This window comes from Xiphophorus couchianus, chromosome 4 (assembly GCF_001444195.1).
Source record: "Xiphophorus couchianus chromosome 4, X_couchianus-1.0, whole genome shotgun sequence".
NCBI lineage: Eukaryota > Metazoa > Chordata > Actinopteri > Cyprinodontiformes > Poeciliidae > Xiphophorus > Xiphophorus couchianus.
Window position 1 is genome coordinate 19,120,792 of NC_040231.1, and position 24,626 is coordinate 19,145,417.

At 36.5% G+C, this 24,626-nt stretch overlaps 1 protein-coding gene across 12 annotated transcripts in view; it reads right to left on the bottom strand.

The window, feature by feature from the left end:
* plekha7b (pleckstrin homology domain containing, family A member 7b) overlaps window positions 1-24,626 on the bottom strand; it is a 78,628-nt gene that overhangs the window by 34,647 nt on the left and 19,355 nt on the right. For 9 of the 12 annotated variants that reach the window (XM_028015409.1, XM_028015418.1, XM_028015410.1 and 6 more), the window contains 6 exons: window positions 14,575-14,658; window positions 8,863-8,974; window positions 7,650-7,754; window positions 7,291-7,363; window positions 6,739-6,839; window positions 285-463 (listed from right to left, as the gene is read on the bottom strand). In XM_028015409.1, the coding sequence (XP_027871210.1) occupies window positions 285-463; window positions 6,739-6,839; window positions 7,291-7,363; window positions 7,650-7,754; window positions 8,863-8,974; window positions 14,575-14,658 (654 nt within the window). Of the gene's footprint in view, window positions 1-284; window positions 464-3,861; window positions 3,955-6,738; window positions 6,840-7,290; window positions 7,364-7,649; window positions 7,755-8,862; window positions 8,975-14,574; window positions 14,659-24,626 lie in introns of those variants that run through there. The other 3 variants (XM_028015420.1, XM_028015412.1, XM_028015417.1) reach the window with 2 other exon arrangements.

Sequence of the window (24,626 nt, forward strand, 5' to 3'; positions counted from 1 at the left end):
TTGTGTCTCAGGGTTACTGGGCAGGGTTTGGCTCACAGTATAGGATATTTTTATAGTAAAACTAAATAAATTACAACCAAGAACAAAACACTATATCAAGTTTTACTTGTCAAGAATGAAAATGGTTATTTTCAAAACTGATTTTCTTTTTATGCTGCACTTTTTTTTTTTTTTTACAGAGCTCTACAGTCCCTTTTCAGTCTGTAGAAACGATGCTTCACGGATTGTGTTAGCACCAGCAAACGTCCAACCAATCACAGAAATAAGCAGAGAGCGGGACCAACCTCTTTATAGTGTGACTCTGCTGCATTAGCGCAGCCTGGTTCATGGCCCGGATCCAACCATTCATGTCCTCCTGTGTGTCCGCGCTGAAGAAATATGTCCGCATCCCGCAGTGTTCCGCCTGTGAGCCAATCACAGAGTTCTTATTGTAAATGTAGGAGCGCATTCCAGTGTGGGTTGCCTGTCAAAAGGGGAGATATGAGAGGAGGGCAGAAATAGAGGGAAGGTATAAGAGATTTTTCTTTTCCTGATTCTGTCAGAGAGGATGATGAGTGAAAAACTTCACTGAGACCTTTAAACTCAGGAGTTTGCAGAGACATTTTATAAGAGCCTTTACATGAGGAGCAAAAGCGCTGCAGCAGAAGCAATAAGAAAGTTTGCTGCTTCTTGGAAGGAAAAAAAAGACAACACACATCGTTTCCCCTCTGATTTCCAGTAAAGCAGTTGCAATCCTTCTAGAGAACAAAACTTGGAGCAAACAAGAAGAAAGAAAATACAAAGAAAATGGAATATACTCTTTCATCTGTATTAGAGCACACACAATACTTGTACTGTGAAAATATATAAAAAAATAACTTGCCTTTTTTATTTTTTCTGCGGTGAAATAAATTTGCAATAACCAATAGCTAGCATACTGCTACTGACCCCTACAACCTCCACCCCGTTATCACACCGAAGGAACAATCAGCAGCTTCTGGCTCAATTTCACAGCCATTGTTGTTTGTTAGCAACTACTGTTATCACTCTGCTATAAATGTCCATATACTATCACTAATTTCACCTTCCTTTATGTGGGTCACAAATACAAAAAGCTTTCCAGTAATGTCTGATTTGAGGACTTTTATCTCCACAGTAATATTTTTCAACTTTTTGTTTAACATTTTAACTTGTTCTGCATTATTTTCCTCAGAAGATGAATCCCTATTGAGTCCAGCTCTATGCTAAATAGAAAACGCAAGAAAATAATAAAGGCTAAAACATCAACACATAAATAATAGAACTCTATAACTTTAATGAAATGCTTCAAATTTAAAGCATAGCTGAGCATAGCTGAGTTTAGAACATTTTAATATTTAACTTGAGTACATTTATGCAGTTGGGGGGGGTATTATACGTTAAGAAAAAAAATTATTAGCCATAATGAGCCATACTGTTTGCAGATGAGATAAGGCAAAGTTTGTCCTGCAATATTTCACAGGGTTGGGGCATTCAGAGAGAAGCATTTTGACCAAATTCCTTACAAAGGACATCCAGAGTCCAGGGTTCTATCTTATTTTCTCTTGAGCCCACCCAGGTTCACTATAGAAATTAGTTCTGATGTCATTGTCCTGCTGAAACACATTTTCTGCCCCCAAAAACATATTTTTAAAATGCCTAGATTGTATTTGATACCAGAAGCGAAACAGGCTCACAGAATTAGAGATCATCTGCCATACTAAAAGGGGTGGTATTATTTTGCAGACACCTAGTGCCGTTTTATAGCACAGTCAAGAAAGCATGTTATCTTCAGTTGTTGCTGCTGTATATCAAACATAACATGAAATCTGACTTTGAAATTCGACTTCTTGAAATTGGCCTGTTTCTTTAAGAAACTCCCCCTTTTTCTGAACCTCTGTCTTTATACGTTATCACAACAATGGCTTTCTGCTATGATGTTCACAACCATTCTTAGGAAGCTTGGATTGAGAAGTTTGTATGATGAGCTCAGCAGACCACCAGGTGTTTGCGAATTGCTGCTGCCGCTAGTCTGGTGGAACTGAGTAGGGAAGGGGAAAGATCCTCTGTGAGGCAGACGCTCAACCGAAAACTGCAGCTCCAAGGGGAAACTATGAGGAAATACTGTAGTTGGTGCTTTGTGGGCGCAAGTGTTTAGGTCTACAGAAGATTCAAGGATTCCCCAAACATGCATGAAAAAACAAAGCAATACTCCAGGTACATATAATATAAACTCAAAAAAGTCGACTTCACATAATTTCCCCATCCCCTTAGCAGTTTGGTTTATTTACTATTCTATTATATATTATTTTCTGACATATTAAACCTTATTTTATACTAAACACAGTATTTATCTTATCAAAAAGCTAAATCTCAAGGTGCATTTTCACTTCAGGAACCACAATGATTTTCTGGGGTAGTTTTTCTCTCCAGTGTTTTTCTAATGCATAAAGTAGGACTAAGTTAGACAAAAGTTGGTAAAAATCTACACCACAACTGGCCCTGGAAGATGAACTAAAGGTGGAGTTTTGTTGAAGGAGAACAAGCAATAATGAAGTAAGGTTCACTGTAGCCACAAAAACCTTTAGAGATAGAAAACAGATCATCACTTTAGGTATTTGTTCATATAATAATGATTGGGGCTATGCTTTTTTTTCTTTCTACAACAGTGAGGAGTTAGGGTGGGCTCAGTTAATTTAAAATTCACTCTCGCAGTTTAGAACGACAGTTGGTGGCTTTTAAACCGTAACCACTGTAATTTCAGGCTTATTAGCCTTATTTCCACATTTATAAGCCCATTCTGTACTTCAATGCTGTGGTGGGTGGAGATCTGTGTACATAAAAAAGATTCTGGAGAAAAAAGTTCAGGAGCCTCATCTTAAGTTTTATCTTAACAAAGCCCCCCCACACACACAAATAAATGTATTTGTGGAGTAAATAAATTTACTTTGATAAAGGTTGACAAAGTAAGTATAATACTAGAGCTAAAAAATATTTTACTTATATATTTCTATCATGGTTGCTGATAAATGCGGAATATAAGTAGCCCTATTAAAAATTGTTAAAGTTTAGTGAAGCACTGTGTGAATGATGTTAATATCTCACATGGAAAAGTGGATATTACATTTTCAAACAATCAAATTTATTGAATATACAGCATAAGATCGATTGCTGATGGCAACACAAATGCAACAAAATGCAATGAATTTGCAGAGAAGAGTGGCAGACACAGATGGAACTGGGCCAACCACCCAACCATAATGATGAAAAGCGATAAGGAACAAGCGACATGACAAGACAAATACCAGAGCCTCTGAAATTGATACTGTTAGTGCTGAATGTGATCAGCAAATCAAAAAAAGCTTCATCCTGGGCCGGCCAGTTTCCATCAATTCACACTGGCTTTTTCACTGGAACATGGATGACTAAACATACCAGAACATTCCACGTTTCCAACGTCACAAAGCAGGATTTCGAACTTTAAATAAATCAAGCATTGACTTTCACTCATATGACTGTATTCCATAAACTTGGTGCCCAATTCTTATTTGAATGATAGTCAGGATCTTTTGTATTTACTCAGATGCAACACCAAAGTAACAAACAAATGTGCCACTGTCTAAATAGACAGAGACTTGACTGCAAACAAGAGACCTGTTTGTCTGCAGGCAAACTATATTAAAATTGACGAAAGTCAGATGCACTCTGGCATTGTCTCACAGATGACTCGCTGTAGTCATGCTTGCTTATGGAAAGGCCTAAATGCACATTTGAAAATGCGCACTCAGCGGCTAGTGGCAGGATATGGAGTGAAATGAGGTGAGGATGGTGTTCTACCAATGAGTCTAAAGTGAAATCAAATACCTATTCATGCAAGACAGGAAGCCTGTGGGACTCAGGACAGCCGCCTGCAGAGAACAGTACTCACTCCGCCCACGCAAACACACCGGATCACAATGGAAGGCAATTGACCAACAGGGAATGAGAGAAACACAGCGAGATGAGCAAAAATAAGAGAACAGAAAACAACAGGAAGTTACAGCTGATCAGTGCTGACTCAGATAGAGAGAACAGAAAATGGATCCAGCTGTGGTGTCACAGAAAGCAAGAATGGGTAACAGTTCAGCTTAAAAAGTGGGAACAAATTCTATATTTGTGATAGATTGCTATTGACAAAGTGCCAAAGTATTTTTTTTTTCTTCCTGGAACAATTCATAGGTCAGAGTTGGGTGGCTCATCAAACAAAAATAAACTCAAGCTGAATACAAAGGCAGCCAAAGTCCAAGGGAAAAACTTTGAAAAACCTTCAGAGAGCCTGAGGAACTGTTGATCAAGAGCATTTTAAAATATCACAAGAAGGTTTGACTGCATGGAAACAAACTATAAAGAAATAAGGGAAGACTCAAGACTATTGCACCATCTTGAGTTTGATATTTTTTTCCTACTACCTTACGAGGGTTTTTTTCAGTTTGTAAATCACAATACATTTTAGAAGCTTTAACATTAAGCAACATCCCTTTCTCTAAGCTGTGGTCATGCATTCTGAGCAGTAAAGGATATATCGAGCTCGTTAGATAATTAAAAATTAACTTTACCCTTAAATATGATGTCTCAAAGAAAAGCTGAAGGAGGTTGAAGGAGCTGTTCAGTACAAGGTGGTAGAGCAGAATCCTGTCTCATTATCTAATCTAACACATACTCCTCGACTTGAACGGGGGAGGAGATGGGGAACAGGCTGAAGGTAAGATTAATATTTCAAAAGCTGCAATTATCATACAAATTCCATTGTATGCCGTGAAGCTCAAGAGACAACTCATAGGCATCTGGACTGTGTGCACACGCTCTCACATTTACACACAGAAACTAAGAACAAAAAAAATGCACAAAGGGGTTGAAAGGATTGCAACAGAAAGGCCTGGAGCTGAAACAGTGGATCAAACATTCAGGCATTCGTGTTCTTCACTGCAACCTCTTTGTAAAGGAGAAACTACCTAATGTTGGCACACAGGGACAGGATTCCCAAAATGCTTAAAAAAATTAAAAAGTCTTTGTAGGTAAGGAAAAGACATGTTAAATATTTTTAAAAATGCATGTAGTATATAATCCCATGCTAAGGTAAGTACACTCCATTTTATTTTGTTTTTCATTGCGGAAAAAAATTTTAACTACACACTCACTTGACCAGCAACATGACATTACTGAAAAGTGTTGTTGCTAATCAAATCCTTCTCATGAACCCATTCTCAAGTGAAAATAGTGCACGTTTTAATTCTTACTTTGTCTTATTTGATTTCCAAAAACACATCAAGTTTAAATCTGACAGAAATAGATGTTACTCAGAAGCGGAACACATTCAACAACAGCAATGAATTTTCCCAAATGTAACAAATATGAAGCTCTAAGCCAAATAAAATGTTGCCAAGACAGACTGTAATCTATGCACTGGCAAGACTTTTAGAAGAACACGCACATCAAACAACCAGACCACCTGATAATAACGCCCAACTATCTACTCAATATGTACTACTAATTAAATGCAATGTATCCACATGCTAAAGCTTGGTCATTAAAAAAGTCACCAATTCCAAGCACATCAGCAAATCTACAACAGAATGCTTAAGATGGATTGGAATCAAGGTGTTGCAAATGTATGTGTAACACTTGGCTTCCACATTCCGCTGTGTTATAGTTGTTAGAAAAATTATCTAAGTTCATTTATTTGTGAGTTTATTTGAAAGGTTATGTTTTCATATTATTATTCTGTTTGTTGTTTACTTGACTTCTGCAGAAAAGTAATTTGTGTCTCTGGTTGATTCTTTGCAGGTTAGGACCTAAAATAAACCTAACAATAGTTTTATTCCAAAATAGATTAAGTTTATGTTTCCGTCTAATTCTCCACATTGCCCAGGGTGATAATTATTTTAATTTAATAAAAAAAAAACATGATTATGCGTATTCAGTTCTTCCAAATAACTTTGCTAAAGTGCCTCTAGCTGGATCTATAGCCTTGTTGTTCAAAGCGGGTAAGGTGTTAGTCAGGTGACTGAAGGTGCCCATTTTTCTCTGCACATGAGTACTGGAATTTAGTCAAAAAAATTGATTTGGTTTTGTCACATCATAGAATTTTGTTTCTCCTAGTCTTATAAGGTGCGATTCAGAAAAATCCAAAAATTTAAGCACACTGCTATACACATGTAAATCATTGCTTAGTTTTCTTGTGTCTGGTTACTGCATTTCTTCAAATTGTTATTACATATAAAGCAAATTATTAAATTTTAAGAAGTAATGTTTAAAAAAAATAAATGTATGCTTCCTTTCAAATTTCATGGAGAAAGTTCATCATTTGCAGACTTCATTTCAATTAAAGGCTACAGTCCTGCAGCCTGCCCTTGACACGTGCTTATATGGGCAGCGCATTAAAAATGTTTATCCCGCCTTCTCTTCATATTAGGCAAAAAATGCAGACCATGCATTAGCCTGCAGGGCTAATTCGATTAGATGATCTACTACTAAGCAATCCACTGTGACACCAAAAACAACAACTGAGCTGGATGCAAGACATGGGAGAATACAAATAAGTAGAGATCAAAGATCTAATACACTTATTTCAGATAAATAAAAACTGAATATTGAATTTATTTGAGTGAATTTGACTTAAAACTACAATTTGAACGACCTTCCAAGTTACACATGCTCAGGACAGTTATAAACAGAACAGGGCCGATTCCGCTTCTGTGTTACCTTGAAAGCATATTTGCGGTTTATGTGGTCCTCTGGCTCCACTGGTGCAATGACATAACTGGGCAGAGGGATGCTTCCCAGCACCGTTTCCTCTCGGCTGTCTGTTACAAACACAGAAACACACATAAATATAGAGCATTGTTCAAACAGTGTCTTCAGGCTAAAGCTTGTCTGGTGTTTATGGGCAATTACAGCTTCACAAACAGCAGGAAAATGAGTGAGACATAAGTCATAGGGGACAGTTGTCTCCACGAGGCCATGCGCTAGCATGTGCCACAATGGGGCATGCAGTTTATCTATTATTCAGGAAGATTAATGGAGAAGAAGAGGCTGAGTCCACAGCAACACAAGCAGAGATTAAATTCTGTAATAAAGAACTTCAAGTTGATAAGGTAGGAAAAGTTGAGAGTGGATGGAAGCCAAGGATGCCACATAGGTAATAACAGAGGGACATTATTCTAAATGACAGCAGAGGAGATCACCGAGGGTCTCTGCGCTTTATTTCACTGCTATCTTTTAAACTCTGACAAAGTGCACTTTCCACAGACTCACCTTTGTAGTAAAACAAGCAGTAGTCTGACAAAACAAACCACTTCCGTTTCCACAGCCGCATTCCAGAGCTGTCCTGGAGGTGAAGGGGGAAAATAAAGCGCAGTGTGTTTAGAGGTCTTCCTACCAGGAGAGAATTTCAAATCACATTTTAATTAAGAAGCAGCTTGGGAATAGTTTGCTTGTTAGTAAAAGTGAGTGGGGAAGGCTATGTGCATATCATTAAAGCAATTGCACACCACTGCTTTTTTTTTGTCTTGCAGAGTTTGATACAAAGATTCTAGATTTTTCTCATTTCTGTAGCTGTTGCGTTTTTATCTTTTTCATGACTTCTGTGAAATGTGAGGAGAATTTGTGCTCACCTGTTTGTAGAGCCAGCCCCTTACTACCACTGGGATGTTGAGGTTTCTTTTAATAGCGTGATCCCTCTTGCCAAAGCTGTGCACCTTCCCGCTTCCTCTAGAGGTCTAAGGGAAGCAAAAAGAGCCATGAACAGTTAATTGTGTGGCAGCTTGGGTAAAGGAGGCCAATTGATTTTACCTATGTGAGATTACATTGACAAACAAAGCAAAACTGTGTTCATATGCAGTGTTGTGAAAAAGCATTTACTCCATACAGGCTTCTTCTGTTTCTAGTCTTTCATCAAGATAAACAGAGTTAACAACAAATAACCACTTTGTAAAGGATTATCTCATTTATTCAGTTGCTTCTCCTGCACTTTTTTCAGGTGCACACAACTAGAAATGATGTGTTTGGCTATTATGTTTGTTCTGCTTAGCACTGGTTTTCCCTTTGGAACTCTTACATGGATTACATTTTTTTCCCAGTCTTTTTCTTGTTGAATATTATACACTGACCTAAACTGACCCAAGTAAAGCTTACAGGGCTGCAGATTTTCTGACCTCCTGAATGGGTTGTTGATGAACTCTTAGAGGTGTGGCTTACTTGATTCCCAAAGCCTCAGAATTTTGATTAAACACTTTAAAAACTGGAATACATCACTTTCTTTCTCATCTGTTCTTGAATTTGTTTTTTGATGCATCTTGTGTATTAGCCTACTTTTTGCAGAAGACAGGTGATTTCTTGATAATCCTGGTCTGCCAGTATTTGGGATTCTTCATCGTTTAACAAAAACAAACAAGCAAAAAAACAAAACAAAAACAACAAACTCTTGACAAGACCTACAGTATGGTTCATCATGGACTTTTTGCATTTTGTCATTGCAGGTGAAAGATCACATCTGAGGCGTTTGCATTATAGTCACAAGAAACCAACCAACTTGCTTAAAGTCAAGATGCAGAAATGTTTCTTGACTTGACTGTTGTATATATTATAGTCATGCATTATAAGGTGTTAATTTTTTTCTGATTGCTCGACGATGACTTGGCTACATCCTTCACATGGATTCTCTGAAAAGTATTTTGGGTAGCTCTCTAATAAAGTGGAATGAAGATGAAAAATCATCATTTTTGTCACCTGCCTTAAAAATCGTGAAGCTCTTTAGCAAAACAAACCACAAAATGAAACCAAAACGTAAACGTGCATCAACTTAATTCCTTGTAAAATGAAGCTCACCTTTGATCCTGAGGCAACATCCACTGCAGCTGGGGTCACGGCCCTGGAGGACTCTGCGACCATGCTGGGTGACCTCTGATTGGCCGTTAGCTTGGACATGCGGGACTCTATCCTGCAGTTGACAGCACAGTGTGAATGAGAATGAGTAGCACAGACAGGATGAGGAGCCCGGAATAATGATGTTCTTTCTTAATTCCTGTAGGGACAAGCGGTGAAAAGGAGACCAGGCATGTGCTGAGCTTTCACTTATAAAAGGATGTGATTTCTTTCCTGACACCAACACAAGACCTGTCACAGCCAATGGCTTCTTTAGTAGGATGTTTTAGTTGGAGTGGAAAGAGCTCTGTGGTACTTGGATATATCCCACAGAAAACATGCTATGCAAAAACAAACAAGCGGAAAACACACCCATATTACACAATTGTCTGGGCAAATCATCTAATTCACAACTTATACGAGCTCCAAAAATCTTAATTTTTCAAAGGCTCAAGCAGAATCTATGTTTTTAATGACTGAAAACAGCTGATTTCAAAAGGAGTTTAGGAGAATTCTTGGAACACAATTTACCCAACACATTCTTATCATTAGCAGCTCCAGAGTTGCAGGCTGCACTGGCTAATTAAACACCGAAACAACATAAAGGATGAAAGTTTCTAATTGTATTCATTTAACTTTAGTAAAGCTGCCTGCTCTTTTTGTCTTGGAAGCAACTCCAGGCCACCTTATTGTGTAGATCATAAAAGCTGCACCATGATTTTATTTAGCCTTGCTTTTTATTTTATTCAGTGTTAATGGTCTTTAACGTCTGTGAAATAAAAAACTCACATTAACACATTCATGAAATCCCAGGATTAATGATAACATAGTTTATATAGCTGAATGGAGCTGCAGTGTTCTTTTAACATCTTGTTTAAATGAAGTAGATTTCTCACCAGAACATTACTTATTTTAAGACCGTTTGTGACATTACATAAAGGCTTTATTTAGCTGCAAATATAAAAATTCTCATGAATAAAATACACATATTTTTAACAGCTGTTATCATAAATCGGTAGTGGAGAAATTTAAATAACTACTAATTCTCTACATGTGGAGACTAGAGTTTTAATATTTTTTCTCTGCAAAATTAAAAATGGTGAAATTGAATAAAGATAAACTGAAAAGACGTATTTTCAGATTCTACAATTAGAATTAGATCTAGAGTTTGATTGAGTCATTATAATAATAAAAACTGTTGCCAGAACCATGTTTGAGGTTCTTGTTGGAAGGTGAATCTTCGCCCTATTTTTAAGTTTTTTGGAGTCGCTAACAGGTTTTCTTCCACAACTTTCATGTATTTTGCTTCATCCCCCTTTCCATTAACTTAGTCAGGGCTGTCTGTCCTCATCAAAACACAAACACATAAACAAAAAAACATGATGCTGCCACTACCATGTTTGGCATTAAATGTAGTATGTCAAGAGTGATGAAGCAGTATTAATCTTCTGCCAAACTTAGCATTTTGCATATTGGCCCAAAAGTTCCAATTTTATTCTCATCTAACCACATGTTCTTCTTTCATATATTTTCTGTGTTCTTTTCTATCAATCTGAGTACCTTCTTGTCACCTTGATTTTAAATAATAGCTTTCCTCTTGAAACTCTTCCTCACAGCTCAGATTTGTGGAGTGCTCATCAGCTGGTTATAACATTGATGGATTCGCCAATGAGAGCTGTGGATCCCTGCAGTTCCACCAGAATTACTATGGCTGCTTTTCTGATTAATACTCTCCTTGCCTTTCCTGCCTGTTCAGATGGAAAGATAGGTCTTGATTTCCAGTTTGTGGAATGGTCAAAACTTAAGATATTACCTTTATTCATCCCTAACCTGTCAGGTGTGTTTCTTAATCTTCATGGTGCTGGTGGTTCACTAATGTCCTTTAACACATGTCTGAGGTCTTCACAGAACAGATTAATTTATACTTGGATTAAATTATACACAGGTGGACTGTTGGTCACAAACTAACAATTGGTTGCCCTCATTTTGCTTCCACTTCATGGTTACTTTCTACTTTGTGTTTGTCTAAGAGAAAAATAAATCACAATAAAATACATCCATGTTTCTAATTTCAAAGAGGAAAAAGTTTAAAGAGTACAAAAAGTATAAAAAAACTTTTGTAAGGCAATAAAAACTTTTGCAGGGCATAGTATTTACTAGAACTTTGAAAACATATGCAAATAAATACTATATTCAGAGCTATAATGAGATCAAGGTTAGGCAATTTTCACCGACCAACAGCGTCTTATGAATTACTGGTTCTAATTATTGCATCTTTACACAATATTAAACCCTTTTACTTTCAAAGACTTGCATCAGATCCTCTAAACAGAAAACTGGTTACTGTAACAATAGATTTTAATTTGTTGAACATAACAATGAGCAAGTGAGGCAGGAGCAGGTATTTTAAAACATACTGCATATTCAGACATTAAGGAAAACCCATATATATTGTCTGATTGTCAAATCAGAAGAATGCATAAATATATAATTCTCATTGCCTGGCATAAAATTTACTGCTGCACAATGTTAAATTAAGGGCAACCCAATAGCTCTATTCCTGTTATAAGAGGAGCTTAATGTTAAGTTCCCTAATTTCTTCTAATATTTTCTCAGATGATTTATATCTCCAGTTTTCGTAAATCTCTGAACAGCCATTTCTGATTTCTTTGTAAGACATATAATTAATGTTAATAATTTAATTTTAATATAGTTTTTTTAGATATGACAGTTCAAACAGCACTGTGTTAAAGAGCATTTTCTCATTAGCTGTGTTTCCATTGAACATATAATTGCACAGTTTGACATACCAAAAATAAATTACTTAATTTAATCCATCCAAAGATGGATGGATATCAAAAGGCTGAATCAAAAGCAGAATAAAGAGTTGAAGAGTAAAAGCAACACTAGAGCAGAAAACCTTCTCAATTTGGGTTGCTGCCAATATTTTTTACAAGATGTTCCTCTTGTAACTCGAGGATGCTGCCGTTTTATATGAAGTGGTCATTGCAATAGTTTCCCAGAAGATTTGTTGTGCCATGTGGAAGGGTTGAGCAGAAGGGAAACAGTAGCTGTCCATATTTTTCCAGGCTCGTCATGGCATGTCTGAAGTGACACCATGGAGTATTTGACATTTTTAAATCCTTTTGATTGTTGGGTGGACATAAAAAGAGATAATTAACTGATCACAGTGTAATAATCTATAAGGAAGTCCAAGGCTTCTGGCTACTAAAACACAGTTTCATTGACCTTTTTGTGGCCTCCACCAGCTGCTTCCTCCCCTCAAGACATCCTCAATCTGATTTAGACCTCCAGGGACAACTCTGACTTCCTCTTTACTGTGAGGGTAATAACTCATGGAAACATACCTACGTCATATTAACTTAATAAATGCAGAATTAATCACTAAAATTTGCTATGATTACAAACAATATTTCATATTAATTTTGAAGATAACACAAACATACTTTACTAACCCTTAAACATATTTTGCAGAGTAATGAGTTTACCTCTCACACTGAATGGCTCTATATGCACCTCTAGATGTTTAAATAAGCAACATAAACATAAAGTCAACAGTATAACAACAAGACAAAGTCATGTTTTCAACACTGTAAACATTCTGGTATAGACAAAAAAAATAATGTATTTTGAGCCTTTTTAGTCTTCTCTTGGTTCGACAACGTTATTTTTTCACAGTGTATATGCAGGCTTTTTATTTTAACTGATCAGTTTTTCACTGGCATATTTCTTTCTAAAGGCCATAGCACTAACAAATAAATTTCTCTAAACTTGCTTTTCGTTATTACATTATTTTATTACCGTCTTAAACATTGATCATGAATAAAAAATAATGAACGGATAGGTTTCTCGTTAGTTGCCTTCAAAACTATGAAATATTAGTGTTACTGGGACAGATTTTGAGAGATTTTGCTCCCTGGTGACATGACAGCATCTCAAATGTGCAGCAAATATTTCTTGCTTTATTTGCTTTACACTGTATCTCATTTAGTTATGTATTGCCTACATTACTAAATGAGGCAATGAGGCTTACTTTATTTATGGGTAAAATTTTATTCCTACTCTCTGGTGGAGAATCAAACCTTCAATCTTTGAAGTGAATGATGACTATTTAACTATGGTCATCTTGCTACATGTGATTTAAAGAGAAGATGATGTATCATATGCAGTAGCTTTCTAAAGAGAAAATGCAATAAAATGCTACTTTAAATACACTTTGTCCATCTGTGGTCCTAAATAGAATCTGTTTTCATAATTTACTTTAGAGAACAGAAAATGAGGCAGTACATTATTTTTAAGGCATCTTAAAGGTAAGGAACATTTCCAGGAGTATTTTCTGCAGCATATCGCTCTTCCCACTCTTGTTGCTGAATAAGCAAGTTACTTTGACTTTCTTATTTGCCCTTTGTACTGTTGAGAACTATTTAATGACTTTGGCAACAAGCCTGCTGCTCTAAGAACAATACATATTCTCAACTGTTAGATTTGGCTGCTACAAATTCCTTTTGCCTTTATATGGCTTTCCAATTATCTTACGTGTAATAGGGAGGCAGCTAGTGCTATAATAAATATTATTATTCTGCTTATGATGACCATATCCAAGTGAAACAACACAACCTTTTACCCCACTCAGATAATATGCAAATACACCGCCTAAGAGGACTAATCTAAGGATGAGGGTGCTTAATTTAAGACATAAGTGAGAAAGAGGATTGGAGAGAACTCTTACATCAACTTTTCATGAATGTCCAAAGTCTCACTCATGTCTCCTTTGCCCACAGTGGAATGTTTAAATGCATGCAATGCATCAGATGACACCAGCCACCCAAAATAAAAATCACACACCTGCTGCCTTATATTGAGCTCTAAGCCTGCAATATATCACTGATGGGTTTCCAGAAGGAGATTTATGCAAGTACATAAAAACAACAATATAGCCATCTGCTATGCTAGAAGAGTATGTGTGGTGGGGAATGAAAACAATCCAGTATTCTTATTTTAGTTTATTTAACACAATGCAAATTTGGAGAAATAGCTCTGATTGTCCACATATCAATTTACCCTTAAGCAAAAAAATTGACAGCAAGTTGCCTTCCAGTCTGATCACTGATGTATAAATGTGTGAACATATATGAATGTGGCAGAGTAAATGCGGATTCCGTGTAAAAGCGCTTTGTGTTGATGTGACTAGAAAATAACCATGTCGGTTCAGTCCAGATGCCATTTACCGAAAGCAAAAATGACAATCATTGTCATAAGTATGGACAGTGATCATTCACATTCATTACTGTTGATACAAAAAAATCCAAATACACTTATTAGTTGCGGTTTCACTGCAGTGTCATTATGATCACAGCTAATGAGGTAATAATGTGAACAACAAAGCTAATGAACTGCCAAAATCCAAAACTGGGGTCATATTATTACAGTAATAAGCATCATTACAGAAGAGAATAAGTTCAGTTTGACTAATAAAGTTAAAGCACCAATCGTTCCTCCTATTCTCACTATGAAACAGTTACTGACAGTCAGATTGTAAGTGGCCTATAATAGCTTAACTGGGAGTAAAAAAAGGGGGATAACCGGTCATTTCCTTGTTTTGTTTTATAAATATGCCTTTGTACATTAAGGTTTTCAGAATAAAGAACATCTCACCTGTCTTGTAAGGTGTATTCTATGTTTTCAGGTGAAATCTGTCCAGTCACAGGATGCCGAAACGACGTGCTCCTCAGATTATGGCTGCAGACAAAAACAGAAAAAAGCCGTCAAGTGAGGAAACCAGTTGAGTACTTCATAAAAGATAAAATTACGTCTTTGGATGATCAGCTATAGTGTTTTGTTTTTTTATTTTAGCTATTAGACTGGTTAAAGCGACAACTCCAAATTCTCTCCTCAGACATTGAAAAGTCTACGGCAGCACTGCAGCAAATATTCTTTTAGAGAAAGTTAAGGGCTCAGCAATCTCCCTCATCCAGCTCACTGGGCTTTATTGATTTCAACAAGATGGGGCCATTCATTGCTTTAACTAGAGCATAAACCCATCTTATTGTTGCAAAACAGTATAAGAACCAGAACCAAAGCTGCAGATTAAAGTATTCTGAAACTACTATATTAGTGTGGTCTCTTACCAATCTAAAAAAGCTTTGTTGTCAAATGAAAAAACAAAAAAGTAAAATACGATAGCAATCAAAACCTGTACAGTGCACTTTTTCCAGACTAGTCAGGCTTTAATGAGATGCTTAAAGGTACAGTCTGCAGCTATTCAAGATACACAATTCTTTAGTGCAACATTTCTAGTACTACTGTGAGTGCACAGAGGAGAATTACAAAACATTATTTAAAGCAATATGTTGGAAACATATTTTCAGAAAAAGTGTTGATTGCAATTAACAGCATGTAGCAGATGAAATAATCTAGAGAGTTGAAGACAAACGACGCTTCTATGTCTGACTTTTGCACTTGATGCATTTAATTTCCCCTGACTCGATTATCTTTCTCTGCAATTATCCTTCTATTCCTGTGCAGCACCTGACTGAAGTTAGCTTCCAGAATGTGGCATTAATTCACAAGCTGCACGAAAGGCACTTACAATATTTTTTTCAAAGAACTCAGAGATATATCATGCTGTATTAAAAAAAATAGAATCCTCTAAAGAACAGCTGCTCAGTTTCAATCCAATAAAGGCACAGCAGGACACAAACAGAACAGTTCCTCTGCATCACCATGCGGCAAGAGGAGGGAAATCCAACTAAACAGAGTGGGAAGACTTATGTCTTGACATTTCAGCAAAGTTCAGACGGTTTGCTGCAACCCTTCACACCCACACAGACACAAAACACTGGCATCATATTGACAACACATGCATTCATGATATATCCATGTTCACATTTACAGAACAACAACACAATTTGCACACGGGCTTCATTCAAGGCGGTAACAGCTTGTAACAACCTAAGCCACACTGTGCACACAAAGCACTGCACCGGCATTCCTCCCTCCCGGTAATTAGGAATCTGGATTCTTTTTAGGCTTTTGTTTTAGACGCATTATTTCTGAACTATTTGTCATGGAATTTGCAGTATCGCCATGCACTGCAGCACAGTAGGCCTATTTATTTACATAGCTTTCTTTAATGCGAGAACTCTGTTACACAGGGCGACACACACTTCTGATGTAACAGACTGGTTTATGTAGATAAAAAAACATGATTTCCTCAAAAAACTTTCTTGATAGCACTTAATAAATAATTCAAAGAAAATAAATGATCAACAGATCACTTAAATCTCTTTGAAATGTCCTTTTATTTTCAAAAAGAACCATTTAAGATTTGGAACTGTTTCCAAATTATTGGTGGTAACTTATTACCACCAATAACATTAAAGGGCAGATTATGCATTTTATACTGAAAGAATTTTTAAATGCATCTTTCAGTATGCATTTTATACTGAAATAATTTTTCTGTTACACAAATTGCCAATTTCTGGGAAATTTGTCTCAGCAAACCAGCAACTCCTTTTGTACATTGCCGCATGAGAGCGGAGTTTGTTTTGACCCAGATAAATGCAAAGAATGAGTGGCACCTCTGCGTGTATTGATCTTCAAGAGGGCATCTTACTTAATTCCAAGATATGAAGAGAAATGACCTAGAGTGTGAAAACACAATTTGACCTTCTAAACCAACAGAAGAAAAATAAGGGTTTCATAAAAATAAAAAAAACAGAGCTTGCTTCAAAGATAAAGCAGGGCTGCCTCTGTGTGAGAAGCAGGTAACCTGAGAACAGACTGGCATCTTGTTCTACATATTTCCACAGAAAAATGCAGAAGCTTAAATTATAATAAGAACCATGTGATCCTCCTTTCGATGCTCTAACCACTGAAGTTAAAATCTATGGTTCAGCCCTGGAATGCCATTTCATTTTTTCTTCCAGGAAAAACAACAGTTTCAGGTTAAACCTTCTCAGACTAGAGCACTGACTCCTGGCAGCACAACTCCAAGCAAGCCTCTCAACACCGCTTTCCTTTTCACAAAAAAACAACATAAAAACAAAAGAATACAACTTTCTCCACAAAAATACATCCATTATCTTTTAGTTTACCCACAAAAACCTTTGCTTTGTGAAAAAGAAAACACCCCTGAAAAAGTCTGGATTTCTCTGCTACAACTGTACTTCTCCTTTACAGTACACTCCTGCAACAATACACAAAGTTCAGACGTTCTCACCTGTTGTGAGATTGCGAGTCATCATAAATAAGCTGCTGGACTTGCTGTGAAGCTGCGGGCCCCGAAAATCCCCCTGGAGTTAATGTGGCAGGTGAAAGATGCAGCGCAAGTGTCTCGCAGCAGCTGTTCTCCACCAAGAGCAGGGTGAAGTGGAGCCAGCAGAATGTGGGCTGAAGGGGGAGCTCTTAATCTCCCGTTTCTGGTGTCCGCAAGAGCTGATGAACAGAACCATCTCCCTGCCATCATGGAATAAGCCTCAATGGCTTATCAGATGCTCCCCTGCACACATTTTTTTTTTTCTCTCCCCTCTTTTCACCTCTCACTCTCTTTCTCAGAATTAATTAAACATAATCATTTTCAGAAGAATGCAAGCTATGCAGCTCCTTCTGAAGATCTCTTATAGGACAGCACCTTATACTGTACACGTTATTACAAGGCTGTTAATACAGCCGTGGAGTGACAATGAAAGGACGTAAATAGCTAAATCATCACTCAGAATTTATTGTTAGGCAATTCGTATAAAATTTCATTATCATGACAAACTGATCTGCAGCAGCTGCTGTATTCAATTTAGCAGGTTAAGATGAGATTATGGATATTCAATCACTGACTACATTGTTGTTCAGCAAAAATCCTGAATGTCAGAACCAATGCGCTGACATATGATTTTGCGTTTTGATCTACATGATGTCCTGAACTTGTTAGTTGTCTTCAAGGGTAAAATCAAGGTGCCTGTTATCTCAGAGTTATTCTTAGAGGGGTTATACCTTAGTCCTATTGAATGCAGGAAGCAGGGTCACCAACACGTAGTAGGTCGGTGACAAATGTTAACCTTCAAAGGTGAGCTATAAATAAGCTTAAATCAACTACAATTGTGCAAATTAATTACAACAGGTTCACCCCAGGGTTCTCTTTGGGTGCACCAGCTTCCTACCACATGTCCAAAGACATCCGTGTTAAACCCCAGTTTCTCTAGATTTGCCTAAGGTATGACCGCATGAATATTTGTTTCTGTGCAGGTATGTGGCGACCTGTGCTAGCTCCCTCTTTACCCTGTAAGGATGGGTTTAGAAATCTAATGGATGTTTTACTGCATTTATTTATTTTATTGATTTCTCCTTTGTTTATGTGATTTTTATATATATAATCCTTCCTAACCACTCAACACATCAGAAAAAAATCTGTGCTTTCTTTTTTATTATTATTATTTTTGTGAGAGTAAGTTTTCCAAGTTAAGTCTTTAACTTATTCCATTTTACAGTGACAACTTACCACTTGACAGGTGTCATTAAGTACCTGAAAACCTGTCACATTTTCAAGTACTTGAATGTGACTTCAAGCTGGGTCTCTAGCTGTGGAAAACCACATTGGTTCTTTAAAAAATAATAATAATAATAATAAAAAACGCCTAAAAAACTGACTATAGCACAGACCTGCTTATACACTTAGATGAGAAAACTCTCACATGCCCATCAGGTAAAGTGAATGAAGATCTTACCCAATGTCTAAAGCAGGGATTCTCTAGTTGTGAGGCACAATGGGTAATCATTGCACTTAATCTTGCTTCTAACTGTGAATAAAGGGGAAGTAAGTGTTTGGCAATAAGATAACAATCACGCCATTTAATTAAGTAGGGCTGCTGACTTCATTTCCACACCAGTTGATACAACAGCAATAAAATAACCATTAACATCAGAAAGTTATTAGAGCATGGATGAGATGTTTCAGAAAAATCTAAAGAATCCCATGAAGTCAATCAAATGACTGCATATGCAAGCCAAAGGAGGAGAAAAAAAACATTGCTGAACCCAGTTAGTCATTTATGCATCTGCATAAGATACCCACCCCAGGCAGTATGAATGCCCTTGAGTGTGCAGAAGGATATTATATAATTAGAAAGAGATATCATGGTTCTCCAGGAACAGAACCTGCAGCAGCTTGACCCTAGGAGGCAAAAAAATAATTGCACAATCTAAACCAAAAAAAAGGAAGCCATATAGGAGATAAGTATTTGGCTGCAGGATTAGTTATAAACAAACACTACAGCAGCCCAGACTCCATGTGATTTGGAGAAAAAACTATTTTGGCTGTCTTTACAACAGTTAACACAACGAGCTGAGCTGCGACTCTCAATCATTGGTCTCATTCACTCGTGTTCACCTTCAAACTGCCCAATGTCAAAACCTGCAGTGTGACAGTTTTACAACTCAGATGATGCCAGGTCATCGCTAAACGCACATGTGTGGTTTAAAATAAAATAAGCAAGCTTGTAATCATTCAGCAAAAACACCAAAGCAGTGCTGGGTAAACAATTCCAATGCAGCAAACAAGCAGGTGCACAGACTTGCCAGTGGCTAAGTCTCCTATCAGACAAAGGGTTTGGCAGAAATTGAAAGAACTACCCCTTATCAACATTCAACTCACACAATTCTGACTCTGCACATTTCATTGCAGTCACAATTGCCTGTTAGGCCATGTTGTTCCACACCATAACTAAGGAAACAGTTCATTGTATTCTACTAAACGTAAGAGAGACCTGATTAAAATCAGCACTGAAGAATCAGGATGCTAGGAAACAGAAACCAATAACTACTCGCAATACAGGGCTAATATTGAGATTCAACATACCACACTCGAAAAAAGTCTTGTTGCGTCTATCTTTTGAACTAAGGGATTATTGTTCAAAATCCCATAGTTCAAAATCACTTGGTGCAACGTCCCACATTCATTAGAATAAAATTCATTCGTAACAAGTAATTTGAAACAATTCTTTAAAAATAATTGATTTTAAGATTAATCTAACAAAAAAACTTTCACAACCATTTAACCCATCATTTAGAAAGAGGTATATAATATTAGTTAAAGGACTTTGTCCTGCTCAGAAATAAATCAATGAAAAGACCCTGCAATTTTAAGTCAATCACACAGACATAGATTCATGTCTATGTCTGTGTATCTAACTCAATGAATACTGCATCTAACTCAATGCATCTAACTCAATGAATACTGATTGCTTAGCAGCAATCACAAATAATATTTACTCATCTCTTCAAACTGACTAACATGAATTGTCAAGGTTTAAGTAGGAAATTAGGCAGGTAGATGTGTGGTATATAAATAAATCAGTTTTCTTGCATAAAAAAACTCATTCAACAAAAGTCAATTTCCAACAGTTGTATCACAGGTTTAACTATAAGTGTTGAAGGAAATGTATTTTTAAATATGAGCGTGAAGGATCCACATGACAACTGCTTTTAGATCTGAAAACCTAATTTATGGAGCATCTGTTTTAAGCACAGTCTATGTGATATTTTAGAGGCTGTAAAACTAATAATGCAGCAATATCCATCTCAACTTAAATTATTTACAATTTGTTTTTATGTATTACTCATCGACATTTCTCATTGACCATTTATATTATTTCACAAAGAAGTAATCAAGAAACCAGAAGAAAAGCAGTTTTATAACTCCAATGAACTCTTTTAGAACGTTCCAGTGGACATGACAATAACAGTAAGTTAGAAGATAACCACAGTTTTCTTTGACATTGTTGCAGCGCTATAAAATCCCTTTAATATAATGGCAGACAAAGTAACAGACTGTCTAAAGTTCTGTCTTTTCTGCACGAATAAAATCAAGTCAAGTTTATTTAGTACATTTTAACAAGAAGGCAGTTTGAATGTATAGTTTGTACACCATAAAAACATAATGCAGTAGCCAATTATGAAACAACAATAAACATTGCATTTTTTCTAAAGCCATCATCAAAATCAGACTTTAATCTCATTGTACACGTGTACAAAGACAAACAGTAAATTCCAATTCTATTTATTTTTAGTTGAATTGAAAATCACATACTAGCCTATACATGCAGGGAATCAGCACAGTATTTAATGCAACCCTAGATGATATCCTTGTTAAAGCTCGGTCCCCTTAATGGGCACATTATCAAAACAGTTCATCAGCTGTTTAGAGAATAATGTAATAAGACCATTGCATATTCAATTACTTTAAACAAGTGATAAAATGAAGGGATTCTGATCAAAGCTTATTTAGCTAACCATAAAACAACAAAATGAGAATAGCCAAATCAATATTTACCCAATTTTATCTGCTCATCATTGATCGCAGATTAAAGGTATTCTGCTCTCCTTTACTGAGTCACACATGTACATTTTACACACTCACTTTTCTGAAACGTCTGAGATTCTGTCACATATGATTTTTAGGACCAAAGGCCACTTTATATTTAATGCCACAAAATATTGAGGATTGCCGACCTTCAGCCTCTATTTAACATTAAGCAACTTGTATCCAAGAATGCAGATCAGATGGAGCTGTAAATGGGTGGCCCACACTAAAACAATAAATGTGACTTGAATCTGATCTAGGTTGCCACAGCAGACATAGCAGGGAAGTGCAAATTTATATCATCAGGTCAGTAGAGGTGACTTGTTATTCCGAATGCCACATGGTGAAGGATTGCATAAATGTCTCAGACACATTTCTAATTGTGAAACTTTGGTATAAAGGAAAGGCGTGTTCTGTGAGGCGGTAGCTCAGTTGGAGACTGCAGTGCCAAAAAAGGGGCATTGTAAAAATAGGCAGTGCTTTGTGGCAGCAAATGTTTATGCATCTATGAATGGCTGCCACAGGAGAAACATGGATGAAAGAGTCAAAGCAATACTCCAGGGATGTTTTTGATGAGCAAATAACATTATAACATGATAAACAGCTCAAAGTTTATTTTAAACAAGATCCCTTTCACTGCCTTTAAACAATTTTTAGGAAGTGTTAAATTCACAAGTTTTCAATTTATCCTGTTACAAGAGCAAGAGTCAAATTTAATATCTGGATGCGCTTTAGTTATAGTAATTACACTTTTTCTTTTATTTACATATTTGTTTTATTATACATAGTTAATTTTTATTCCACTGAAACTGGCAAGACATATGGAGGGTTTACCTGTGCACAAGTTTAAGCAACAACTTATCTAATCTGTAATGATTACAATTAAATTTTACATTGTAATGACCACAGCACTGCACTGTATAATCCATAAGGACATAATAATAAAACTGATTGCAACATTTCCCAAAGATGTTTATTGTCTGTTACGCGTGTGTGCTTCATCACTGCAAAGAGAGGCTTAGAGCAGCCAGGGAGGAATGTTGCTATAGCAAAGACAACCTACTTGTCAAAACATGTTGAATTTGGGGTCAAGGCAAACGATCGTAGGTCAGATGGAGGCCAGGCAGTGCCTTCTCTCTAAACACTCAAGGGCCTGACATTGACAAAGCATATTAGCAGATTAAACAAAGAGAAAATGCCCCTCATTAGAAAAATAAGTTTGGAAAATCATGCCATAAATTAAGTAAAAGGTGTTTACTAATATTAATTCTTTTAACATAGAGGATTTTCAAATAGTTACAACTCACTACAAATAATTAAACTGAAATGAGGCACTTAGACTACTGTTCTTCAATGGAATAAGATGATTAAAAAGTACAATAACAAATAAGCCTTGTTAAAAAGTCGGAGGACATTTTTCTCTTATTCCTTGAAACTCCACATTTCCTTTGAAATCTTTTGAATTACACCCAAGATTTTATTTTAAGACGGTAGAGGATATGCCAACAACAGCTAATTGCTGTTTCTGGCATATAGTTCTTGCAATTTTGCTGCATTTGTCCTTGTTATTTCTGCACAGAATGCCATCAGAGCAGCCATATTACATACAGATAGAAAACATTTTCATTCATCAATCTTTCAACTCTGAAGTTAATTGGTACATACATATGTACAAGTAAAGTGCCATAAGAAGCCACCAGCTTGTTCTGAATTAGATTATAATGCTGCAGCACAGATGGCAGTATAGTACTATGTATTTTCTTTGGATTAAATAGAAAGGTTCATTTAGATGTTGCAAAATGCTACATCACAAAATAACAGTGCCAATTATTTAACAAAGAAAACTACACAAAGAAATAGAGGAAACTATGACTTACCTGTGTGGTATAAATTATTCTCCCATGCAGTTCAATTTATTTTAAGTGAACAAAATCTCACATCTATGGCATAAAAACTATCCGATGAAACTAAATGCTTACATACAGTGGACACATTTCCCTCAGAGCACAGAACACAAATTGCATATGTTCATGTTCAGATTATCTATTTGATCCCTAAACCCCGTAATCCGGCAAACATCGAAAATAAATCACACATCTCCAAAGGACTCGGATGATAAACTGGAGCAAATTGCAGTTGAAACACTGAATGAGGTGTAGAAAATAAAGTTCTTCTATTGTTGTTTTAAAAACAGAAATCCAGTGCTAGATTACACTGCATTTTTCAAGACAAAGATAAAGAGCAGAACTATAATTCCTTGCTTGTTTTTAATATTTTCTATTTTAGCACTCCCCAATGCAGAAACATGAGATTGCTTATCACCGTGAAGTGATGACACAGCACAAAACTACAATTTCAAATATTAAAAGTTTGGTTACGTAATGAAATATTCTAAAAATGAAGAGGGGACCCCCCATCCTCCATTTTGCATTCCTTAACTGTGTGCTACTTATAATGTGAACAAGCAAATCAAGACGGGCATAGCTCAACTCCATTGTGTTCTTAGGGATTATCCTCACCAGGCTAATCCCTGTTTCCCTGTGCACTGAATGAAAAATAAAAATGTTGCTTGCCAGTAGTTTTATTCAAAAAGACAGAACAGATAAGCAGCCAGTGGATTGTCTAGCAGCTCATGTTGTAAAACATGTCTAAATCCTTTGCACCATTGAGCCAAATCCCACTGTTATGTCACTGCCCTTTGCAGCACACACAGCCATACACAAAAAGTAATGATAATTTCTTATAATTAGTACAGTCTATTCACAAAGCATAATGTCAACAGTGCAAACCATGTCAGTATTTTAACACAAAAACAAACATGGCTGATTTAAATCCAATTATAATCAGACCAGTTCATTCCAATGACAACTTGTGTCGTTATAGTTAAACTAGAAATAGAAATACCAATTGGATTCAAATGTAACACAGATAGACATCAGTAGAATAAAATCTAAGGAACCACTGGTCAGTAAAATGACAACAAAGGAATCTAACCTTCATTTTGGGTTTGGGGTAGGCGGTAAAATATGCACCGTAAGTCGGGGTGACCAGATCTCACAACATTAAGAAAAGTCTAACAATAGTCTGTATAAAATGTGCTACCTAGTGTTGAGACGCTTATCAAGGACACACACTCACAGGTTTTTACACACATGGCATGTTTCACTTTCACACAAAGGCCTTTGTAGAAATGGAAACTTAAGCTGACGTAACACATCAGGCGACCAATAGGCGTGTCTTAGATATAGGGAATGGATTGTCCATTTTTGATCAGATGCTGTATAATTTCGGTTATATTCACTCCACAACAAATTAGCCTGTGAGGGTAAGCGTCTCTCTTTTCTAGCGCTAAAAA